Source organism: Euleptes europaea, chromosome 9 (genome assembly GCF_029931775.1).
Source record: "Euleptes europaea isolate rEulEur1 chromosome 9, rEulEur1.hap1, whole genome shotgun sequence".
Lineage (NCBI taxonomy): Eukaryota > Metazoa > Chordata > Lepidosauria > Squamata > Sphaerodactylidae > Euleptes > Euleptes europaea.
Window position 1 is genome coordinate 63,322,723 of NC_079320.1, and position 19,585 is coordinate 63,342,307.

Below are 19,585 nucleotides of genomic sequence, written 5' to 3' on the forward strand. Positions count from 1 at the left end.
TGGCTTTGTGCGCTGGGTGGCCGGGGGGCAGCCAGAACGGCCGCTTGGCGCGCTTTCTCGTCGCCGCTCGCCACGCTGGGGCTGCCTCCGCCGCCGCCGGGTCCTAGTTAGACCCGGTCTCTCTCTCCTCCCTTCCCGCGTGAGTAGCCGTCCCCTCTTCCGGTCGGTGAGAGTGGCACGCGCGTGAGGCGGGGAAGGTAGTTGTCGTGGCGGCGGCGTTTCCGGGCATTGAGGGGCGGGTGGGGGTAGAAGTGGCCGGTGTGGGGGCGGGGGTTCCCAGTGGCAGTTTGTCCCCCTCAGCCGAAACTCTCCGCGTGTGACTGGGGGCCGGAAAGGGACAAAATACTGAGGAGAAGCGCCCCTCCCCCGGCCGGCAGTCTTCCATTCCCTACTTTGTTTCTTTCTTTTAAAGAATTCAGCACTAATATTTTTTTATTCCTTTTCCTCGTCAGGTGATGTACTTTGATGTACAGGGGAGAAATTGTGTCGGGTAGGCTAACACGTGGGTGAGAATGGAAGAAAAAAAACCACTTTAGTCTTAGTTTTACTTTGAAATTCTTTTACTGTAGGTTTTGGGGGGCCCTGATGGTGGGAGTTTTGTGGTACCTTAAATGCTACAAGATTTTATTCTGGCAAAGACTAGAGTCTATGCTAGCCTGGAGTAGAGGCTATTTGAGCTGGAGTCAAATCTGGTTAGTCCTAAGGAAGGCACAGTGCTGCTGGGTTTTTTTCTTTCTTTCTTTCCAGCCAACAAATACAGCTGCTCTTCTGGAGTTATGGCTGGTTGCAGGGGTGTTGTCGGTTGAGAGAAGCTGCCTTGTGGATCTCTTCATATGCCGCAGTGGAAGAGATGGAGAGGAAGGATGGGGCGGGGTTTACTGTGATCTTCGAATATTTATTAGAGGGGATGTCTCCGTTAAGTGTCCCTTTTATGCACCTGGACTCATGACAGCATACAGCACAACAAATGGTTTAAAAGGTGCCCAGGCTGTTTGTTCTTACTGCAAAAGATGAAAATGACTGGCTGTCTGGAATTCTGCAAGTCAGGTTATTGTGACTATTGACAGTGAGGATAACTGCTGATGGCTCTTTATCAGTGTAGTTGGAAAAATAAGCTACCCAGGGACCTTAGTTATAACCTGTGTTCCACCCTTCAGCAGGTTGGTCATGAACATCCACTGCGCTGTTCAATATTTGGCTTTTGGTAAGTCCCCACAGATGTTCAAAAAATGACATTTGCAGTGGTGTGTTGAGTGATATACCTTTTATGGCAACTGATAGCTCCAATAGCTGGTGGAAGGATATGTGAATGGGCTTCTGTGCCCTTGGGATAACAACCCAAAGCAGGGACAAACCGATGCAAGTCATAGAGCTTTAATATAGGATTTCTGGTTTGGATTTTTGAGCTGCTGCCAAGTCTGGGAGTCAGTGAGGTGTAGTGGTTAAGAGTGGTGGTTTGGAGCGGTGGAGTCTGATCCGGAGAACCGGGTTTGAGTCCCCACTCCTCCACATGAGCAGTGGAGGCTCATCTGGTGAACTGGATTAGTTTCCCCTCTCCTACACATGAAGCTAGCTGGGTGACCTGGGGCTAGTCACACTTTCTCAGCCCCACCCACCTTGCAGGGTGTCTGTTGTGGGGTGGAGAAGGGAAGGTGATTGTAAGCCGGTTTGATTCTTCCTTAAGTGGCAGAGGAAGTCGGCATATAAAAACCAACGCTGCTGCTTCTTCTTTAGAGCTTAGAGGAAGTAACAGTTTAAAACGCTTATATGTATATATCAGTTCAACGTTGCAGCTGGCAACATATTTCAGATTCTAAGGAGCCAGTCCTAAATAGTACCAAATAATATTTTGCATTCCTTGGTTGCAGATGTGTCAGTTTACAGGAAGAAGAGCGCTTAGAATTTTATTCTGGCCATTTTTGCTTGGGTACACTGGGTGTACTACTGTCTTGCCTGTTGCTATCTCTTGTACTATCTCTCTTATATTACTCTGGGTTGTGGAAATTTGTGGCATGGGAAGGTATAAATTGAGTAACTGTTGGTTCTGACATTTCGTACAGCACACCCAGGAAGTGAGCGTGTCTTTTGGCAGCAGGGCACTAGGCTCTTGCTTTTGCATTAATTAAATGTATGTATTGATACAATCTCATTCTATTTTGTGTCAAGTATCTGTTCTAAGTGGAAGTTTTCATCTTTACTTTCTATGTCAACAATTATGTGAACAGTTAATGTTTTACGTGGGGTAGAAAGTATGGACAGTTTTCTAAATTTCAACTCTGCTCTTTGTGTTAATTAAATTTGTGAGTGTTTGACAGCCCAATGTTATGGGGGGGGGGTATTGCGGCATGTTTGGGGATGGTGCAGCTGTGCTTCCTTCTGAGCAGTTTGCTGCTGGGTGCAGCAAGACCAAAATGCTATTTTTCAAAAAACCCTGTGAAACTGCTCCATAGGGTTTCATGGGGTTCTGCCCTGGGAACACCCCCCTTTGCACCAGCGCAGGCCCCTCCACTGGAGCTACGTTCCTGCAGTGGCTGCCTCGGCACCCAGGCTTAGGTGCCACTTTAGACGGTGTAAGGGGCATCAACGTTGGTGCAAGGGTCATGGCAGCTCCTGACGATTCGGCCCCCCACCTCTTCAGCATTGGGCTGCCCTACTGAAATCCTGATAGAGTAAATAATCCGTCAAACACAATATTCTTATGTTCAGACATAAGGAATGAGTAATGTTGGTTTCTAATTCAGAATACTCATATTGACAGGAAAATAGTTTCAAAGTAAACATAAATATTGACTTTTTGGGAAAATCAACACCTGTAAAAGTAGGGTTTTATTTTTTTATTTTCATGTTTGATTCACAGTCTCTTTGTGTGCTTTTCTGGTGTTGTGGTATGCCACATGCAGGGGGAAAAATTGCTTTGTTACTTGACGCTAGGGTGGGGTCCAACAATTCTCTGAGTAGTCTTTCTCCAACTGAAATGACTTTTCCTCCAATGCAAGAGGCACTCTGGAAGACTGCGCTCCTTTAGATTGGAGGAAGACTTCAAACTTGAGCCAAAAGGAGAAAGGAGTGGTGTAAATATTTAAATAAATAGACTGATCAGTGAAGAGTAGGATCCACCCCACTATGTGTGATACGATCTGATCAGCAGTTCTTTTTCTTTGTTTTAGATACCATCCATAGATAAGCAAACCAATACATCTTTTTGGAAGAATTATCATATAAACCAGCTTTTCTGGTTTTGTGTTGGATGTGATCATGAAACCATAGTTTTCTAAAAAACGAAATTACTGACTATTCGCTTAATTTTTTCAAGCTCCCTTTGGAATTCGGAATAATTGTAATTTCTTTTGCTTGTATTTTAGGTACGTAACTAAAACCTATTTTATGAGAGGGGCTCTTTGTCAAGTATACCTTTTTGATGCCTGGTATTTGAAACCTCCCAAGTATGCCAGCAGCTACAGTAGATCACAGCCAAAGAATTTGTGAAGTTTGGGCATGCAACCTGGATGAAGAGATGAAGAGAATCCGTCAAGTTATACGGAAGTTTAACTACGTTGCCATGGTATGTTGCTCTGATATTTGTCAATTTATCCACTTAGGCTGAAGATGCTATAAAACATTACTTGGAAGGAGAAAGCATAAAGAAAATAACTGAGAGGTTGAAGAATAATAAAAGACTGTAGTTCCACATTTTCACTTGGAAATAAGCCCCTAAAAATAATCCCAGGTAAAGACTGATGCTTATGTTACTTTCATGGCATGGTTGCTGATTCTAGTTGGTTGGGTTTCAGACCATATTAGTTACCTTTGAATTACGTGAGGGTTATGTGCTTGGGGACCCTGGGGACTGTTGGGCCACCAGAGGTGTGGGAAATCAGCAGTTGATAGCTAAATAATACTTCCACGCCGAGAAACAGGATACCTCAGAATATCAGGCGCACATGGGGAAGGGCACATTTCATTGTGGTGTGTGTTGGCAGGATCACTATTCTCCTGTTGTGTACTGCACTTGTGTGCTGTTGAAACCACTAAGTGGAAGTAGTAATTCTAAAGCAGGATTATATAAAATGCCAAAGTCCATAATGTAACCGCATGATAAAATACTGGATTTTTTGTGGTAGGTTCTTGTGGGATGCACATAGCACTGTATGCCCTAGTATCTGGTGCAGTGGTTCTCAAATCTTTTTTGCTCCATTTCCCCCTTTCACCATTGTTCAGAATATAATTCCCCCCTTCCCACTCTAACTCAAAAATAAAAACAAACTACAATTTTACAGATTGTACATAATCTATAGGTCATCACACTTTGCTGAATAGTGTTCCGAATTCCCACCCTGGAACCCTAAAATTCCCCTCTGGGGGGGAATTCCCCCCTTGTTGAAAACCCCTGGTCTGGTGCTTCCACTATTGGCCCAATGTGGGAAGCCTTTTTTGAACCTCTTGAATATGTTACCAAAACAGTTTTAAACTTTTAAGGAGAAAGGCATTCATAGCATGGTATCTCATATTTTACTTTTGGTATTTCTGCTTGATCTTTCAGGACACAGAGTTTCCAGGAGTCGTTGCAAGGCCCATTGGAGAATTCAGAAGCAACGCAGACTATCAGTACCAACTACTCCGCTGTAATGTAGACTTACTAAAGATAATTCAATTAGGATTGACGTTCATGAATGAACAAGGCGAATATCCTCCAGGAACTTCAACTTGGCAGTTTAATTTTAAATTTAACTTAACGTAAGTGTGGAAATCTCACATTCCCTGCATGTGTGAAAACTTTCTTGTAAATGTTCATATAAAGTCCTGAAAGACTGATGGAGGTAATTTGTGGTGGTCTATATCAGTGTAAATTCATGCTGCAAATGCTGTTTATGTAAATGGGACATTTGTTCCAGTTTTGTAGTCTCATTTGACTCTTTGTAACAAAAATAATCTGCTGAAAGCATATAAGGGGTTGAAATAGTCATGATTCAATACATATATGCAAGCAATTAGATTTAAAATGGTGTAATCTTACTGACTTTGTTAGGATTTAATAGGATTTACCTTAAAAATGATTTAAGTGGGCTATGGAACACATGAACACATGAATCAGACCCTTGGTCTATAAAAGTCAGTATTGTCTACTCAGACCGGCAGCAGCTCTCCAGGGTCTCAGGCAGGGGTCTTTCACATCACCTACTTGCCTAGTCCCTTTAACTGGAGATGCGGGGGACTGAACCTGGGACCTTCTGCATGCCAAGCAGAGGCTCTACCACTGAGCCACAGCCCTTCTCCAAAGAGGACCTGAAAGTTGAGGTGAGTGAGGCTTTAAATCAGCTGGATGTGTACTTAGCTGCCTACGGGTGCTCAGGTCCAGGGAGTCTGATCTGTATTCTGTAGTTGTTATGGTGTCTGGAGAGACCTGCATTTCGAAGCCTTCTGGGGCATCCTCTGCAAGGTAAGCTGAACAGTCCAGACCTGCTCATCTTTAAATGCAGGGAGGACTTTCGTCCTGTGTTCCTTGACAGCCTGTATTTGAGTTTAAAGAGGTTGACTGCATTGTGCCCTGTTTCTCCAGAAAAGCACCTTGTGTGAAGCCTCCTCTGAAGCAACAGAGCTGATATCTGCTTTAGTGGAAGGAACAGGATGAGCAACTGAGCCAGGAGGTCCGAATCCCCTTGGCCATGTTGTAGAACACATACTTGAGCTTGCTAACTAACTTTTTTGCAAGTTAACTTCTTTGGCTTGAACTTCATTCCGTGTAAGCAGTACGCACCTTCGCAACATTATCCCCCCCTTCCCGCAAAGGAATATAAAAGGTAAAGGTGACGTCACATCCCAACATTTACTAGGCAGACTATATGTATGAGGTGGTTTGCCATTGCCTTCCCCAGTCATCTTCACTTTACCCCCAGCAAGCCGGGTACTCATTTTACTGAACTCGGAAGGCCGGATGGTTGAGTCAACCTCGGGCCTGAAACTGACTTCTGTCAGGATTGAATTCAGGCTGTGAGCAGAGCTTTGGCTGCAGTACTGCAGCTTACTGCTCTGTGCCATGGAGCTCTCTAAAGGGGTATGACAGGAGTTAAAACCCTTATTTAGTGGCTTGAAATAAAATTATTTTCTCTATAAATGTAACGTCTGGAATTTGCTGTGGAGATGGTGATGATGGAGCATTGTGGAATTCGCTTCTACATCAGTATGGTTAGAATGACAGCTTATACTGCAGTCCTAAACATGCTTATTTGACAGGCAGTCCCGTTCATTTCATTTACTTCCAGCTTGGGGTTTAATTGCAGTCAGCCCAGGATAGTGCAGTTTGCTAAAAAATTCCACTAAATGAAGCACAGCTGCATAATTACTGAACCATATAATCTTTGAAAAGTGCAGCTGACTCAAAATATTTCCAGTAGTTACACTGCATGGAGTATTTGTCTTTCAAGGCAGTTGTGATCAGATGTTTATGATTTCATCATGTATCTCACCATTTTTATGGTTATGTTGATCTGGTGGCCTTTTTTTTTTCACCTAGCAGTGAAAAAAACAATCATTAAGGTCCGTTGACCTATCTGGATTTTTAATACTTTACCTTTGATAGAGGTTTACTTTGTGGTTTTTAATGAGAAAATCAGTTATATATCAAGGGGGATGATCTGTTAGGAAGTCTGGTGATGATGATCCTCTTCTCAGGCAAGCCGCTACATGGCATTTGGATTCCTCATCGCCTACAGACTGTTAATTTAAGCATTTGAAGTGTTTGGAGGTCTCTAGTGGAATTTTTCAAATAGAGTGAGGGTATTTTTAAAGCACCACTAGAATTTATTATCCTGAAGATTTCATAATTTGTATAATATTATTGTTTTAAGCAGCCATTGCAATTTACTGACGACTTTTAAGATGTGGGTATTATCTGACAAAGGATTTGTACATTATGGGGATTTACCTCAAACCCATTATGCATATGTAAATATTATGCATGTTGCAATAGATGGTGCGGTTGTGTTAGTAAATTGAGCCTGCTGTAACTTTTTAGCTTTCGTGCAAACAGTGAATTAGCGAAGATGGTTCCAGGTTGTGGCTGAATTGACTGCTCATTTTACTTAATGAATAGCAAAGCTTTTCATAACTCAAGGTGATCAATGATTGCATGAACCTCAGTTTAGAGGTGAGTTACTCTGAAATCGGAAATCTTCCTTCAGATATTAGTGGTATACAGTCCTGTGGAATGAGTGATCCCCCGAGTGTTACAGTAGAAGTGTTGTATGATGTTAAAGGGGGTTATTCACGATCAGTGGCATATTCTGACCAAATATCCTAGCATTATCTGTCTTAATTATATTTAATAGTTTAGTTTTAACAATTAGCACAAACATTATTTCTGCATTGGCCTGTGATGGGGAGGAGTTTATGCAGGATTCTGCTTTGAGATTTCATCTTGAGGATTCTGTGTTTTAAGGGAGTTTTTGCTGTGTTGTTTCTCCTAGAGAGGACATGTATGCCCAGGACTCTATAGAGCTACTAACAACATCTGGAATTCAGTTCAAAAAACACGAGGAAGAAGGAATTGAAACACAGTACTTTGCTGAACTTCTAATGACATCGGGTGTAGTACTGTGTGAAGGTGTGAAGTGGCTTTCATTTCATAGGTAAATGCTGCATAACACTCTAGTTGTCCGTTTCCCCCCTTTTTTTCTTGAATTATAGCATAAAATAATTACAACTAATGACTAACCTAGAACGTCAGGGCTGGATGAATTCTGGATATAGCAACATTTAAAGCAGCAAACCCTTTACCATAAAGTTTACACTTCAGTCCCAATTAGAAACAAATAACCAGTGTCTTACAACATGGCACTAAAGTGTCAGCCTTGTAGAGAGGGAGCACTGTATATTTTTATTTTGCCTTGACAGTTTTCCATGTCAGAGGAAGGAACAGCCACATATCTCTACCCTTTGTGTATGCTTAGCAGGTAAATGGAAACTGGAATTAGTTGATTAACATCGTTGGAAGGTCCAAATTCAGTGCAGCTCTGAAGACTCTTTGATAATGCTGGTAGGGAAAACACAAACCTTCTTTCTTAATTGTAATGCCAAAGTTTGGAAAAATGAAACTTTGTTTGCTACCTGCATGGATTATTTTCAGTTTTCCCTTAACCCAACCCCTTAAGTGAAGGGACTGGGTAAACAAATCAGCAAAAGTCTATGGAAGGGTTTGGATTTCAACCTAGATGTTTGCTTCAGTATCTAGCAATGGTTGGATTTAGACACACCAGCCAGAAGATGTTTTCCACTGAGCACCCTGTTGTGTGCTGCTGCGCAACACAGATTGAAAATAGCTTGGGTAAAGCTGCTTGGTGGATTACTTCATAAAGCGCTTAGCTCTTCTGAGCAAATGCTTCTCCTCCTTCTGTTGGGATCCTTTACTGTAGGGAAAAGTTTCCTATTGAAGCTTGATTTTGGTATGCATGCACATTGGCAGGTATTCCAAGAAAAAGTAACTGGTAACACCATCTAACTTCTAAGGCTTGCAATTCTAAACACATTTGCTGTATTAGAACGGTAGTCCTATTGCACTCAGTAGGACTTAACGTCTGAGTACACACTGCATGTTGGCCAGCTTGCTCAAGACTAGCTAGAGCAGATTGGTGGGAACTGTCACACAGCACTGGTTAGCTGCCTCTGCACTTCAGCAGAATGGAGTGCTTCAGTTATTCAGCCTTTTGTGATGAATAGGGATTTACGAGAGCTGTTGAAACAACCGCAGGATTTATATTCCCTGATGTTGAACGATTTATGTACCTTGATGTTCATTTATGGAGTAACTATTTAGCACCAATTGTTTTATTAAGAAGAAGAAACTATTATTTTTTTTAATTATTATCTTTAAAGAAACTCTGACTATAGTTCTAGTGGTTGATAGAGAAATGTTGAGAATGTTTGGAATTCAGATCTTGCTTTGGTAATATTTTGAAAGCTTGATATAAATTTTAAATCCTTCCCTGGTGGTCACAGGGTTTTTTTCCTGCCTGTGTCAGCCTTTGCCACAATGAAAGCCTGCTGTCATACAGAATCTTGTGGTTAGGAATTACATTAGTGTAACCCCTGCTGCTTTGAACACGTTGTAGAGATTGTGATGAAAGGCAGCAGCGTTGATTTAAAAAAAATCAATGAAAGGGGAAGTATAAAGTACTGTAGACTATGGGAGAGCCTCTCAAATGTAGGAGCTAGCAGGGTCTGAATAGGGAAAGCATGTGGTAATGGTAGCTTCATATTAAATGTCATAATCCCATCAAGGTATCTATTTTGCTGAAGCATTGTTTTCAAGGTATGTAATATCTTTATGTGATTATTTAGCTCACGCTTCAGCAGTTTTCAGTCATTCATTGTGTTTGCCGAGTTGCAAGTGTTTTTAATTGCCTTTGGACAGAAGGAGTTGCAGTGATGCCCTCATTTTTATTACCTAAATTTCCTGGTCCCCACCTCTAAATATGTTAAAAGCAGCACAAAAAGGTGAAAGTAATCTGTTATCCAAAAAGGTTATATGCAAATATAAACCTCCAAGGATTTTTTTTTTAAAAGATGTAATACATACATTAAGTATGGTAGGTTCGCAGGCCCACACTTTACAAAATATCACATGGAGTTGTGCGAGTGGCAGAGGGTTTTGCAAAAACAATTTTCGTGTTGTTATGGTGGCAGTTTCTCAAGGTGTTAGAGAAAGCAACGGAAAGATAATTATTAGAATGATGTGAGTGTAGATTAACATAATCTGGGCAACAGGATTTACAAATGTGGAATACAAGTTTCTCATGACTGCTGTCAAGCTATACTGGATGGAAGATTTACAGAGCAATCCTGAAGGGGATAGGAGCCAGTGTGATCCCTGTGCGGCGTTAGCACCACTTGCACCGGCTAAACTGGCACTGATGCTGGCGGAGGGCCACTTACCCCGGCTCTCGGGAGCAGCGTGAGCCATGGGTGGTGGCACAGCCTCGCTGGCAGCATTTCCCTGGCGCAAGGGCTGGTGCCAAAGGGGGCGTTCCCAGGGACGAGGCTGACTTTAGTCAGCTCCCTTGAGAACCTTTTGCCCTGGGAATGACCCTTTTTGCTGGTGCGAACTTGCACCTGCAAAAGGGAGGCATATGCCCCGTTAAACTGCATGGAGCAGTTTAACAGGGTTTTGCAGAAATAACATTTTCGGCTTGCTGTGCCAAGTCCCTGGGCCCAACCCAACAACATCCCCCCCCACTCAGGATTGCACTGTTAATGACAATGGTATAGAATATAATTTGAGGACTTATTTCACAAAATATTAATTATTTAGTATCATGGGCATAAATGTTGTTAAATAAAAATGGAACATTTTCAATGGAAATTTTAAAAATCTATTTAGGCTGAACATTTCCTCCAATGTTATTGGGGGGGGAAATTCCATGTAAAGCTTCCATTTTTATTGTAGAAACCCCAAAAGCACTTGTATTGTAAATTTTAAAAAAGTTTTTTAAAAAGTTTTAGGGAAAAAAGGGGGAAAGCCCCCTTGAACTTGGTTATGGCCGTGCCACCTTTTTCAGTGGCACAGCCTCACTGTTCACAATGGGACATTCCCCCTTTTTCCCCTTTTAAACCCCCCCCCACGGTGGCCGGGAAGCCTCCGAGGAGGCAGTGTGGCTGCGCCACTCATAGCTGTTGCAGATCTACCCCACCCCCCGCCCCCAGCAATGGGCTGCCCGTCTTCAGAAGCCATCAGAGTCTCTCCATATGCACATTGGTCATAAATTCTTAAAAGAAACTGCTGACAATAACAACCAAAGCCTACATTCTCACCACCATTCAGTAGACCTAAAACAAAGAAATCACCTGAGCTCTTAAGCCAGTCATGTCTGTGTAAACTCATTTTATTCAGTAGTATCCTTATCTGTAACTACTACTTTGCAGATGATTACATCTTTATCTTGTCAGAGCAGCTGTTTGTCATCAGTGCAAATAGAGAAGCATGTAAATGAAGTTAAAAGTTTTGTGCAAGGACTTTTAAAAATGGATCTAATGAAATTATTCAGTAACATCTTGCTCTTAACTAAATAACTCCGCTCCTTGAAAATGAACAGCGTATATATATATAGAGAGCTGTGCACAGTCTGCAACCCTATTTGTGCCTACTGGGAAGGGACTGAATGCAGAGTGGTTGGCTTTGAAGCAAGCCTACCCAGCCCAATCCTATACAGACACATCTAATTCTGATATTGTAGATGTTCTTGGCCAAGATCTAGCAAGTGAATTGGGGTTCTGTGCATTGGGAGGGGAAGAACCAACGCTAACAACCACTGGTGGAAGTGCCTTATGCTGGGTGGAAAACAAACCTTTGGATCAAACTCTTCTTCTGTGACATTGATGTGTCATGATAACAAGTTGGCATCTTTGATTCTATAAAAGGGACATTAGGAATCCATATACAGTTTTAACGCATTAAAAGGCATTGAATTATATTAGCCCTACATTTCAGGTAGGCGTATAGAATACATACACAACCTTTGAAAGAATGGCCGCAGCGGGACAGCCTCTGGGAGTGGTTCTTGGTGAGGGGTTTGTTTTTGCTAAAGTGAACATCTTGCGGCATGGTCACCAATATAATCTTAAGGGTTTTTCCTCCCTTTTATTGTTAATTTGCAGTGGCTATGACTTCGGCTATCTAATCAAGATCCTGACAAATTCCAATTTACCCGAAGAAGAGATGGACTTCTTTGAGATACTGAGATTGTTTTTCCCTGTCATTTATGATGTGAAGTACCTTATGAAGAGTTGCAAAAATCTCAAGGTAATGATAGTGTTTTGTAGAACAGTGTTGCGTTAGTGGGTAAAAAATGTACAGCTAAGCTTTGTCTTTGTAGCAGAAACAGAATTAACTCCCTCTAATGGAATCAAAGCCATACAGTTAGATTCCTGGCCCTTCCCATGACAAAGTAGCAACTGCACTATATTATCTATATCCTTGCTGCTGGCTATCACAAAAAGCAGGCTGTGTTCTAGTGGCTTCCTTTTCTATATCCAGCCCCTGGTGTTTCATGTTGAGAGGGTGCCATCATACCACTCTCTGTTCTGCTGTATTCAGAATCGAGCTCTAACAAACTTCATGTCAGCAGGAACCCCGTAGTATTCTAGGTCATCCACCCCACCATCTGTCCTGCTGGTGTGTGGTGTGGCGTGTACCGTCTGGTAACTGAGAGGAGGGGAAGATGGCGGCTTCTCTTCTGCCCTTCTTTCCCTCAAGTAACAGGACGAGGGAGACAGCAAGAATTTCTCTTTGCCTTAGTTGTCTGATGACACAACTGTATCATTCCCCAGCAGCCGGGTAGGCAAGTTTGGTGTAGGGAGAAGAGGGTGACTTATTATCTGACTAGGGTTTTCCAGCCAAGCCAGAGAAGACTTAAGCAGCTGTGATGCTTGCCTCACTCTAATCACGGCTTTCCAAGCTGCTGAATCTCAAGTTGCGTAATGAGCTGCTTCCGAAACTGATGTTCAAAAGCAGCTTGGAGTGCCTTGAAAGGGGTCAGAGTGGTAAAAGTCCTGCCATATGCACAGGTCTTGTTGCTTGTTAATTGATTTTAGCTAGTGTATCCATAAGGGACCCTGACCTGGATGGCCCAGGCTAGCCTGATCTCGTCAGATCTCAGAAGCTAAGCGGGGTCAGCCCTGGTTAGTATTTGGATGGGAGACCACCAAGGAATACCAGGGTTGCTGTGCAGAGGAAGGCACTGGCAAACCACCTCTGTTAGACTCTGAAAACCCCAAAAGGGGTTTCCATAAGTCAGCTGCGACTTGACGGCACTTTACACACACATCCATAAGGGACTGCTGGTTTTCCCTACCTGAGATAGAAAGATATTGTTCCACCAGCCCAAGATGCAGTCCACACAAGAGGACTAAACAGAGGGTGACATGCCTTTATGTAACTGTAGCAGCTATCAGCTCTGATGACCATTGGAGAAGAGCTTCCTTCCAGAAGTCTCCTGTCATAACTGCCTCACTAGCTGACCTACTCTTGGGTAGTGCGTGACTTCTTGAAGCAGTGATGAAAAATTGCAGCACTTTTTTTCGTCTGTTTGCCGCTGCAAGAAGTTGAGTGCTCCTAGCAGGTGGCACAGTTTCTAGCAGGCTAGAAAGGGACTCTCCATGAATGGCTGTATCAGCTGTCAGAGCCAGTAGATACCACAGTCATCCAGAGGCCTTTTATTGTGGAGACTGTGAGGTTTCTGTGTGAACTGTGTTTAGGGACAGTCTTACACCCTTGGAATGGCGAAATGGTGTGGCATCATAAACACGGAAGGCAGCTGAGCATGTCAGTAAATTTTTAAGAATATGAATTCTCTGCTCAGAAGCAACTTAGGCTACTAACTGGCTTATTCTGTTAGGCTTAACATTTGGAGACTCATGTTGGACTGGAGGACAAATGGATGCTGGAGATGGAGGCATGAAAGGAAGAACAGCAAAGTGGACACATTGCTGCTCCTGTGATGTTAAACAGAAAATTGGGAAAGGAAACCTCTGCCATGTGTAGTGATACGGGGGATAGCTTGGAGTTTTGTGAACGTGGGTTTTTTTGTAAGGGAAGGAGCCAGTGAGAACTAGATGCTGATCTGCATTGTGGCTAAATCCTAGTTGAAGACTAACTGCTGATATTCTGAGCCAATGTTTAAAATAGATGTTGAGACACTTTGCCCTGCAGTTAACTATGAATTGCTTGCAAACAAAGGGATGTTACACACTATTTTCCAGAAGATACGGAAAAGATAAAAATGTTTGCAGTTAGGCTAAGATTTTTTGGAAAGATGTCTACTACTGAATTCAGTGCAAATAAATGTATGCCGGTTGAATGGAATTATCTACTGAGCAAGAGGTTGGCTGTACCGATAACGGGAGCGGATTTTCTAAATGTTCATGATTTCAGGATTGGCCACCATCTGAATGTTCCTTTTGTTGGCCCTCAACTCTATTTCCCAATGGCCTCCCCCCCACACAAGTTAACATCCCTTTTCAGATACAGTTCTAACAGGAGTAACTTGAACACACTCTCTGGGCGCACAGGCAAAACCTCCATAACTGCCTGACCCTTGACCAAATTGTGTTACGGTGTGGTGTTTGTGCTGCTTCCTTGTTGGTCAATAAACTGTTACATTGCTATCAGAATGCATCATCTCTTGTTGTCTTTTAAGTTAAAGAAGGTCAGAATGGGTGTGTTACTTTAGGCAATGTAAAAACAGCTCAGTTGATGCGGAGAAGGCGCTCAGAGCAAATTATGAGTCGTATGGGTGGTTTATTTTGAAACATCTGGGGAATAAGGGCTATTTTTTTTTTAGATCTTCATGGAAGAGCAAATATAGGCCAAACCGGGTAATTTACTCTGTGCTACTATAATGCCACCCCTGTGCACTGCTGGCCATCGCTGTAAACGAGATAGATAGTCTAAGATAAATATAAAACATCCAGAAGGAAATGGAAATTTCTTACATTCATCTTAAAAAGAGGTGGCCACCCTGAAGATAGATTTTGAGCAAGTGATCTAAAGCCTAGATCATGCAAGGATAATGTTCTTAGTTCCAACACAAACAACTGCAAAGCCCAAGAGTTGTAAAGGTGCAGAATAAGGTTCATATTTTATTATATTTTAATATTGGCAATTATTTTAGTTTCTGTGTCTTAAGGTACTTCGTTTTAGTATCCGTTAGACCTGTTTGAGCACAGGATATGTCTATAGTTGAGGGTAAAGTGGGTATAGCTTTAGAAAGGACTGGCTGTTCAGGAAGTCCTGCGTTCTGTCTCGACATCTCCTTTTATTTATTTTGTTTATTTACAAATTTCATACTCTGCTTTTCTGCCCTTGTAAGGGCCACCAAGGCGGATGACGTTTAAAAGCATACATTAAAAAAAAAAAATCTTAACCATTAAAACTGATGGTGACGAAAAAGGGTCTCAGTTGGTACAATGGTCTGACTCAGAATAAGCAGCTTCGTAAGTCTCATGGGACCCGAAGTTCAGCTACTTCTTTTGTAGTAGCCCATGTATCCCATACATGGGCCCATCCCAGTAGTGACCAGGGCATTGCTTGAAAAGTGATTGTATGCCATCTAGTTAAGAAAATCGTTTAGACTGATCACGATGGGTAGCCATGTTTGTAGCAGTAGAGAAGAGCAAGAGTCCAGTAGCACCTTAAAGACTGACAAATTTTCTGGCAGGGTATGAGCTTGCATGCTAGGAAAAGTTGAGGGCAGCAGGAAAAGTGGAAGACCCAACAAGAGATGGATTTACTTTATAAAGGAAGCCCCAGCCCTCAATTTGCAAGACCTGAGCAAGGCTGTCAAAGATAGGACATTTTGGAGGATGTTGATTCATAGGGTCGCCATGAGTCGGAAGCGACTTGACGGCACTTAACACGCACACACATGAGCTTGCATGAGCCACAGCTCACGTCTTCATTTAGACTGATGCCCTTCCCGTTTTCAGACATGTGACGCACATTTAATGCCAAACCTACAACTCTTCCATATTTACGTTGCTGACATATTGGCTTCATTCTCTCCCAGTAAAACCTGGAAATTATAGTTCTGGGGGTAACAAAGGTAGATCTGAGAGAATCGTTTGCACCTGCACTAAACTATTTATAAAACGTTTATTCACTTATTTACTATTTATTAAAAAAGGCCTTTTCTACCTAGGTAGTATCCCTTTTTGGTGTTGATCAGACAGGCCTGTTTGGCTCCTGCAAGATGGCTTCATCATGTGTTCAGCTCCTGGATTTTGTGGAGATGTCATGACAGCTAACATAATACAGAATTAGTAAAGATGTATAGAATAACAATTTCATTTTTTTATCCTTTCCCTTGTCTCCTTCTTTTGTCTCTATATTTTTTTAAACATACCTTTTTGTGGTGCTGTTGGGTTCATTCACCTTAGATCCGATCGTGACCCAGTAGGTGAACTCCAGGGCTTTAGAAAGCTGAGGATGCTGAAAGTTTTAATGGATGGCAGTGCTTCTCTTCAATCTAAATTATTGCATTTTCAACAGTTCACAACTTGCATTAATGTTTAAAGGAATTTTCTTCTTGATTCTTTGTGTGATTTGAAATGCTTGAACTTTCCTGTAGTCTTGAAATATGGAAAAGTAGACTCTTGAGTTCAAATGTTAAGAACTGAGTTGATTTTCAGGTAATTCTTCAAGAGCAGCAGGCATCCTGCTATGTATATCATCAAGCCTTTGTAAATTAGCTAAAGTTCTGTTGCAGCCCCTGTGGGAATAAGGGCTGTACCTCCGAACAGTAATGTCCATGTCATAACTATGCAGACCACCAGGGGCCTCTGAATATTCACAGTTTCCCAATGTCTGCACTGAAAGCAGATTGTAAGCCTGCAGGCAGGGTTTCTGGTTTTTAATATAACCATTGCTTTAGCTTTTGCGGTGCTTTATAATTAGTTGTTTGTTCAAACTGAGCTCTCTGTCATCCACTTTGTACTCTAAAGACCTCCTGACTTCAGTCTTGGTTATGGTTTGAATTAAATTATGAACTTCCCGTGCTTTTTCTCTCTGCCGTAAACAAATAGGGTGAGGCTGGCAAATTCTCATTATGGCGAGCTGATGTTTTTGGTCTCTTCACGTAGAACCTGTTGACTGTGTAGGAATCTTGTCTTTCAGGGTGGATTGCAAGAAGTAGCTGAGCAGTTAGAATTGGAGAGGATAGGACCGCAGCATCAGGCAGGATCTGATTCTCTACTAACTGGCATGGCTTTCTTCAAAATGAGAGAGGTATGTGATCACCTTCAGCCAAAGGCCTTAAAATATTTAACAGTCTCTTTAATGTCCAGCGAAGGTAACCTTGTGAAAGGTGGATTAAAACCAGAGTCTAGGGGCACCCCTAAAAGCTAACAAAATTAATTCCAGCATACGCATTCATGAGTCAGAATGTTCATCTGTTCTGTAAAGGTATTTATGTTAAAAGCTGCAGGCAACAGAAAAGGGTGTGTATTTGGAGGACAGATGTTATAAAGAGGCTCATTTAAAACTTATCCAACCAAAGAGCGATCAGTCTGCTCAGAGTTGGTGCGTACCACTCCCAACTAGAGCTTTGAGTGCAAATAGTTCGGCCTAATGGCCTGAAGGAGCCCCGTGGCACAGAGTGGTAAGCTGCAGTACTGCAGTCCAAAGCTTTGCTCACAACCTGAGTTCGATCCCAACGGAAGTTGGTTTCAAGTAGCCAGCTCAAGCTTGACTCAGCCTTCCATCCTTCCGAGGTCGGCCAAATGAGTACCCAGCTTGCTGGGGGTAAAGGGAAGATGACTGGAGAAGGCACTGGCAAACCACCCCGCAAAACAAAAGTTTGCCTTGGAAACGTCGGGATGTGACGTCACCCCATGGGTCAGGAATGAGCCGGTGCTTGCACAGGGGACCTTTACCTTTACCTTTTTAATGGATGAACAACACTTCATGCATCTGATGTAGTCAGCTCTGACACACTCAAGCACACGCTGGAATAAATTTTGCTAACTGTTAAGGCACCACTGGATCTCCCTGCTTTATTTTGTTGCTACAGATGAACAGGGTGCCGCTCTCAAATTAACTTTAAGCAACATGGGTTCCTTCTGAGGTTAGGGATAAGTGAACAAGGTATTAATCGTGCTGAACACCCTTGGAAGTCATCCTTGGTTTACCTGTGCCTGGCCAGAAAGGAAAACTGGGGCTTCCTGCCCACAGCCTAGTAAGTTAGATGTGGGCAGCAGTATGCCCTCCCATTGTTCCATCAAATGAATGAAAATGTAAGAAAATCATTTGTTTTTAAAAACATAAGAAAGGCCCTGCTGGATCAGACCAAGGCCCATCAAGTCCAGCAGTCTGTTTACACAGTGGCCAACCAGGTGCCTCCAGGAAGCCCCCAAACAAGACGACTGCAGCAGCACCATCCTGCCTGTGTTCCACAGCACCTAATATAATAGGCATGCTCCTCTGATACTAGAGAGAATAGGTATGCAGCATGACTAGTGTCCATTTTAACTAATAGCCACGAATGCCCCCTTTTTAAATGAGGTTTTTAATGAGGTGAGTTGGTTTTATGGGATAATAATGATGCCAGCCACTCCATTCTGGGGTTGGTTGTTCAGGCAGTCTCAAACGTCCCCTGTGGAAATTACTGTTCTGTCCCATGTTTTCTGTGGCTCCTCTGTGGGTTTCTCAGCGGGCTAAAACAGGCAAAGCACCAGCTTTCTGCTGCAGGGCTTTTTTGTGACGTGGTGTGGGACCCTGACTACCATCGTGGATAAGAAGGGCTGCTTTCCGAACCCACTGGCCTCTCCTAACTGGAGCTGCTTATAGGATCAGCCAGGGGCCCAGCATGGAATTCTGCCCTTGGTGAATGAGGAAAGTTGAGTGGTTATCACTATTGTGCTACATTAGGGTAAATTCAGATGAAGTTAAAGGAGGGTATGATAAGCAAGCAGCCATAATACCTGCAAAACTGGCCTGGGGGAGGCATGGTTGCAGACTTGATACTGACTGATTAATGGGATTACTGGTGTAGTGGTTAAGAGCGGTGGTTTGGAGCGGTGGAGTCTGATCTGGAGAACCGGGTTTGATTCCCCACTCCTCCACATGAGCGGCGGAGGCTAATCTGGTAATCCTCCATACCAGAAGAGGCTGCGGTCTAACTAAATCAGCAGTTGTAGAGATGGGAAATGCAGCAGCTATTAAATTCTTGCCTGTCACACAGCTGTCAAATGCATGAGCAAACCTAATGGCAGTGGAAGGGAGGTCTTCCTTCTGTAGAAAAAGACTTCAAACAGTGTTTTTTTGGGTGGTGGTATTTTATTTCACTTAAGATATTATTGGTTGAGCTTTTAAGTAGGCTTTCAGGCGCAATTGCTTTTTTTTTTACTGCTTATTGTCAAAAGAAAAGGGGGGAAAACCCAGCAACATAGAGTTATGTTCAAATTTTCTCCAGATGTTCTTTGAAGATCACATTGATGATGCCAAGTACTGCGGTCACTTGTACGGCCTTGGTTCTGCTTCGTCTTATGTACAGAATGGGACAGGAAATGCGTACGAAGAAGAAGCCAGCAAGCAATCATGACACAAAATGAGAAGCCACCTTTTCGGAGCGCCACATGCTTGTACATAGGTTTTATCTCTGGTTGAATCCCTTGGACAATAAGGCATTCTCTTTTCCTCCCTTTCTCAGCCCACTGTCCTTTTTTTCTCTGCCTTCATGTACTAAAATCTGACTGTTCCTATCCCAGTTCTTTGACCTTGAGGCATAGGCATTTCTGGGTTTAAATGTGGCCTTGTACCTTGCCCATCTGTACACAAGTACGTACATGTAGGAGCAGTGTGGCAGACAGAAGAGGAAAGCTAAAACAATAATGAAGTCTCTGGTAAACTTTAATTGGTCTTAGCATTGGTTATTATCTTCCCCGTCCTCCCCCCCCCCCCGAAACCCAAACCAGCACCGATGGTGACTGACATTCCCATTCAATGTTTATCCCTTCCCAGTATCCAGGAGTTTTAGCTATTCAAGACTGTGGACCATCACATTTGCACTTTAGAAGAGTGACTCTGAGTCATGATCCTCTG

At 42.8% G+C, this 19,585-nt stretch overlaps 1 protein-coding gene across 1 annotated transcript; it reads left to right on the forward strand.

Moving 5' to 3' along the window:
- Positions 1 to 141: 141 nt before the first annotated feature.
- On the forward strand, positions 142 to 19,362 carry CNOT7 (CCR4-NOT transcription complex subunit 7). Its single transcript, XM_056855932.1, has 7 exons — positions 142 to 162; positions 3,363 to 3,562; positions 4,541 to 4,734; positions 7,464 to 7,625; positions 11,647 to 11,791; positions 16,661 to 16,771; positions 18,957 to 19,362. The coding sequence occupies exons 2-7, from the start codon at positions 3,446 to 3,448 to the stop codon at positions 19,083 to 19,085; spliced, it is 858 nt and encodes a 285-aa protein (XP_056711910.1). The 5' UTR covers positions 142 to 162; positions 3,363 to 3,445; the 3' UTR covers positions 19,086 to 19,362.
- The last annotated feature ends 223 nt before the right edge of the window (positions 19,363 to 19,585 follow it).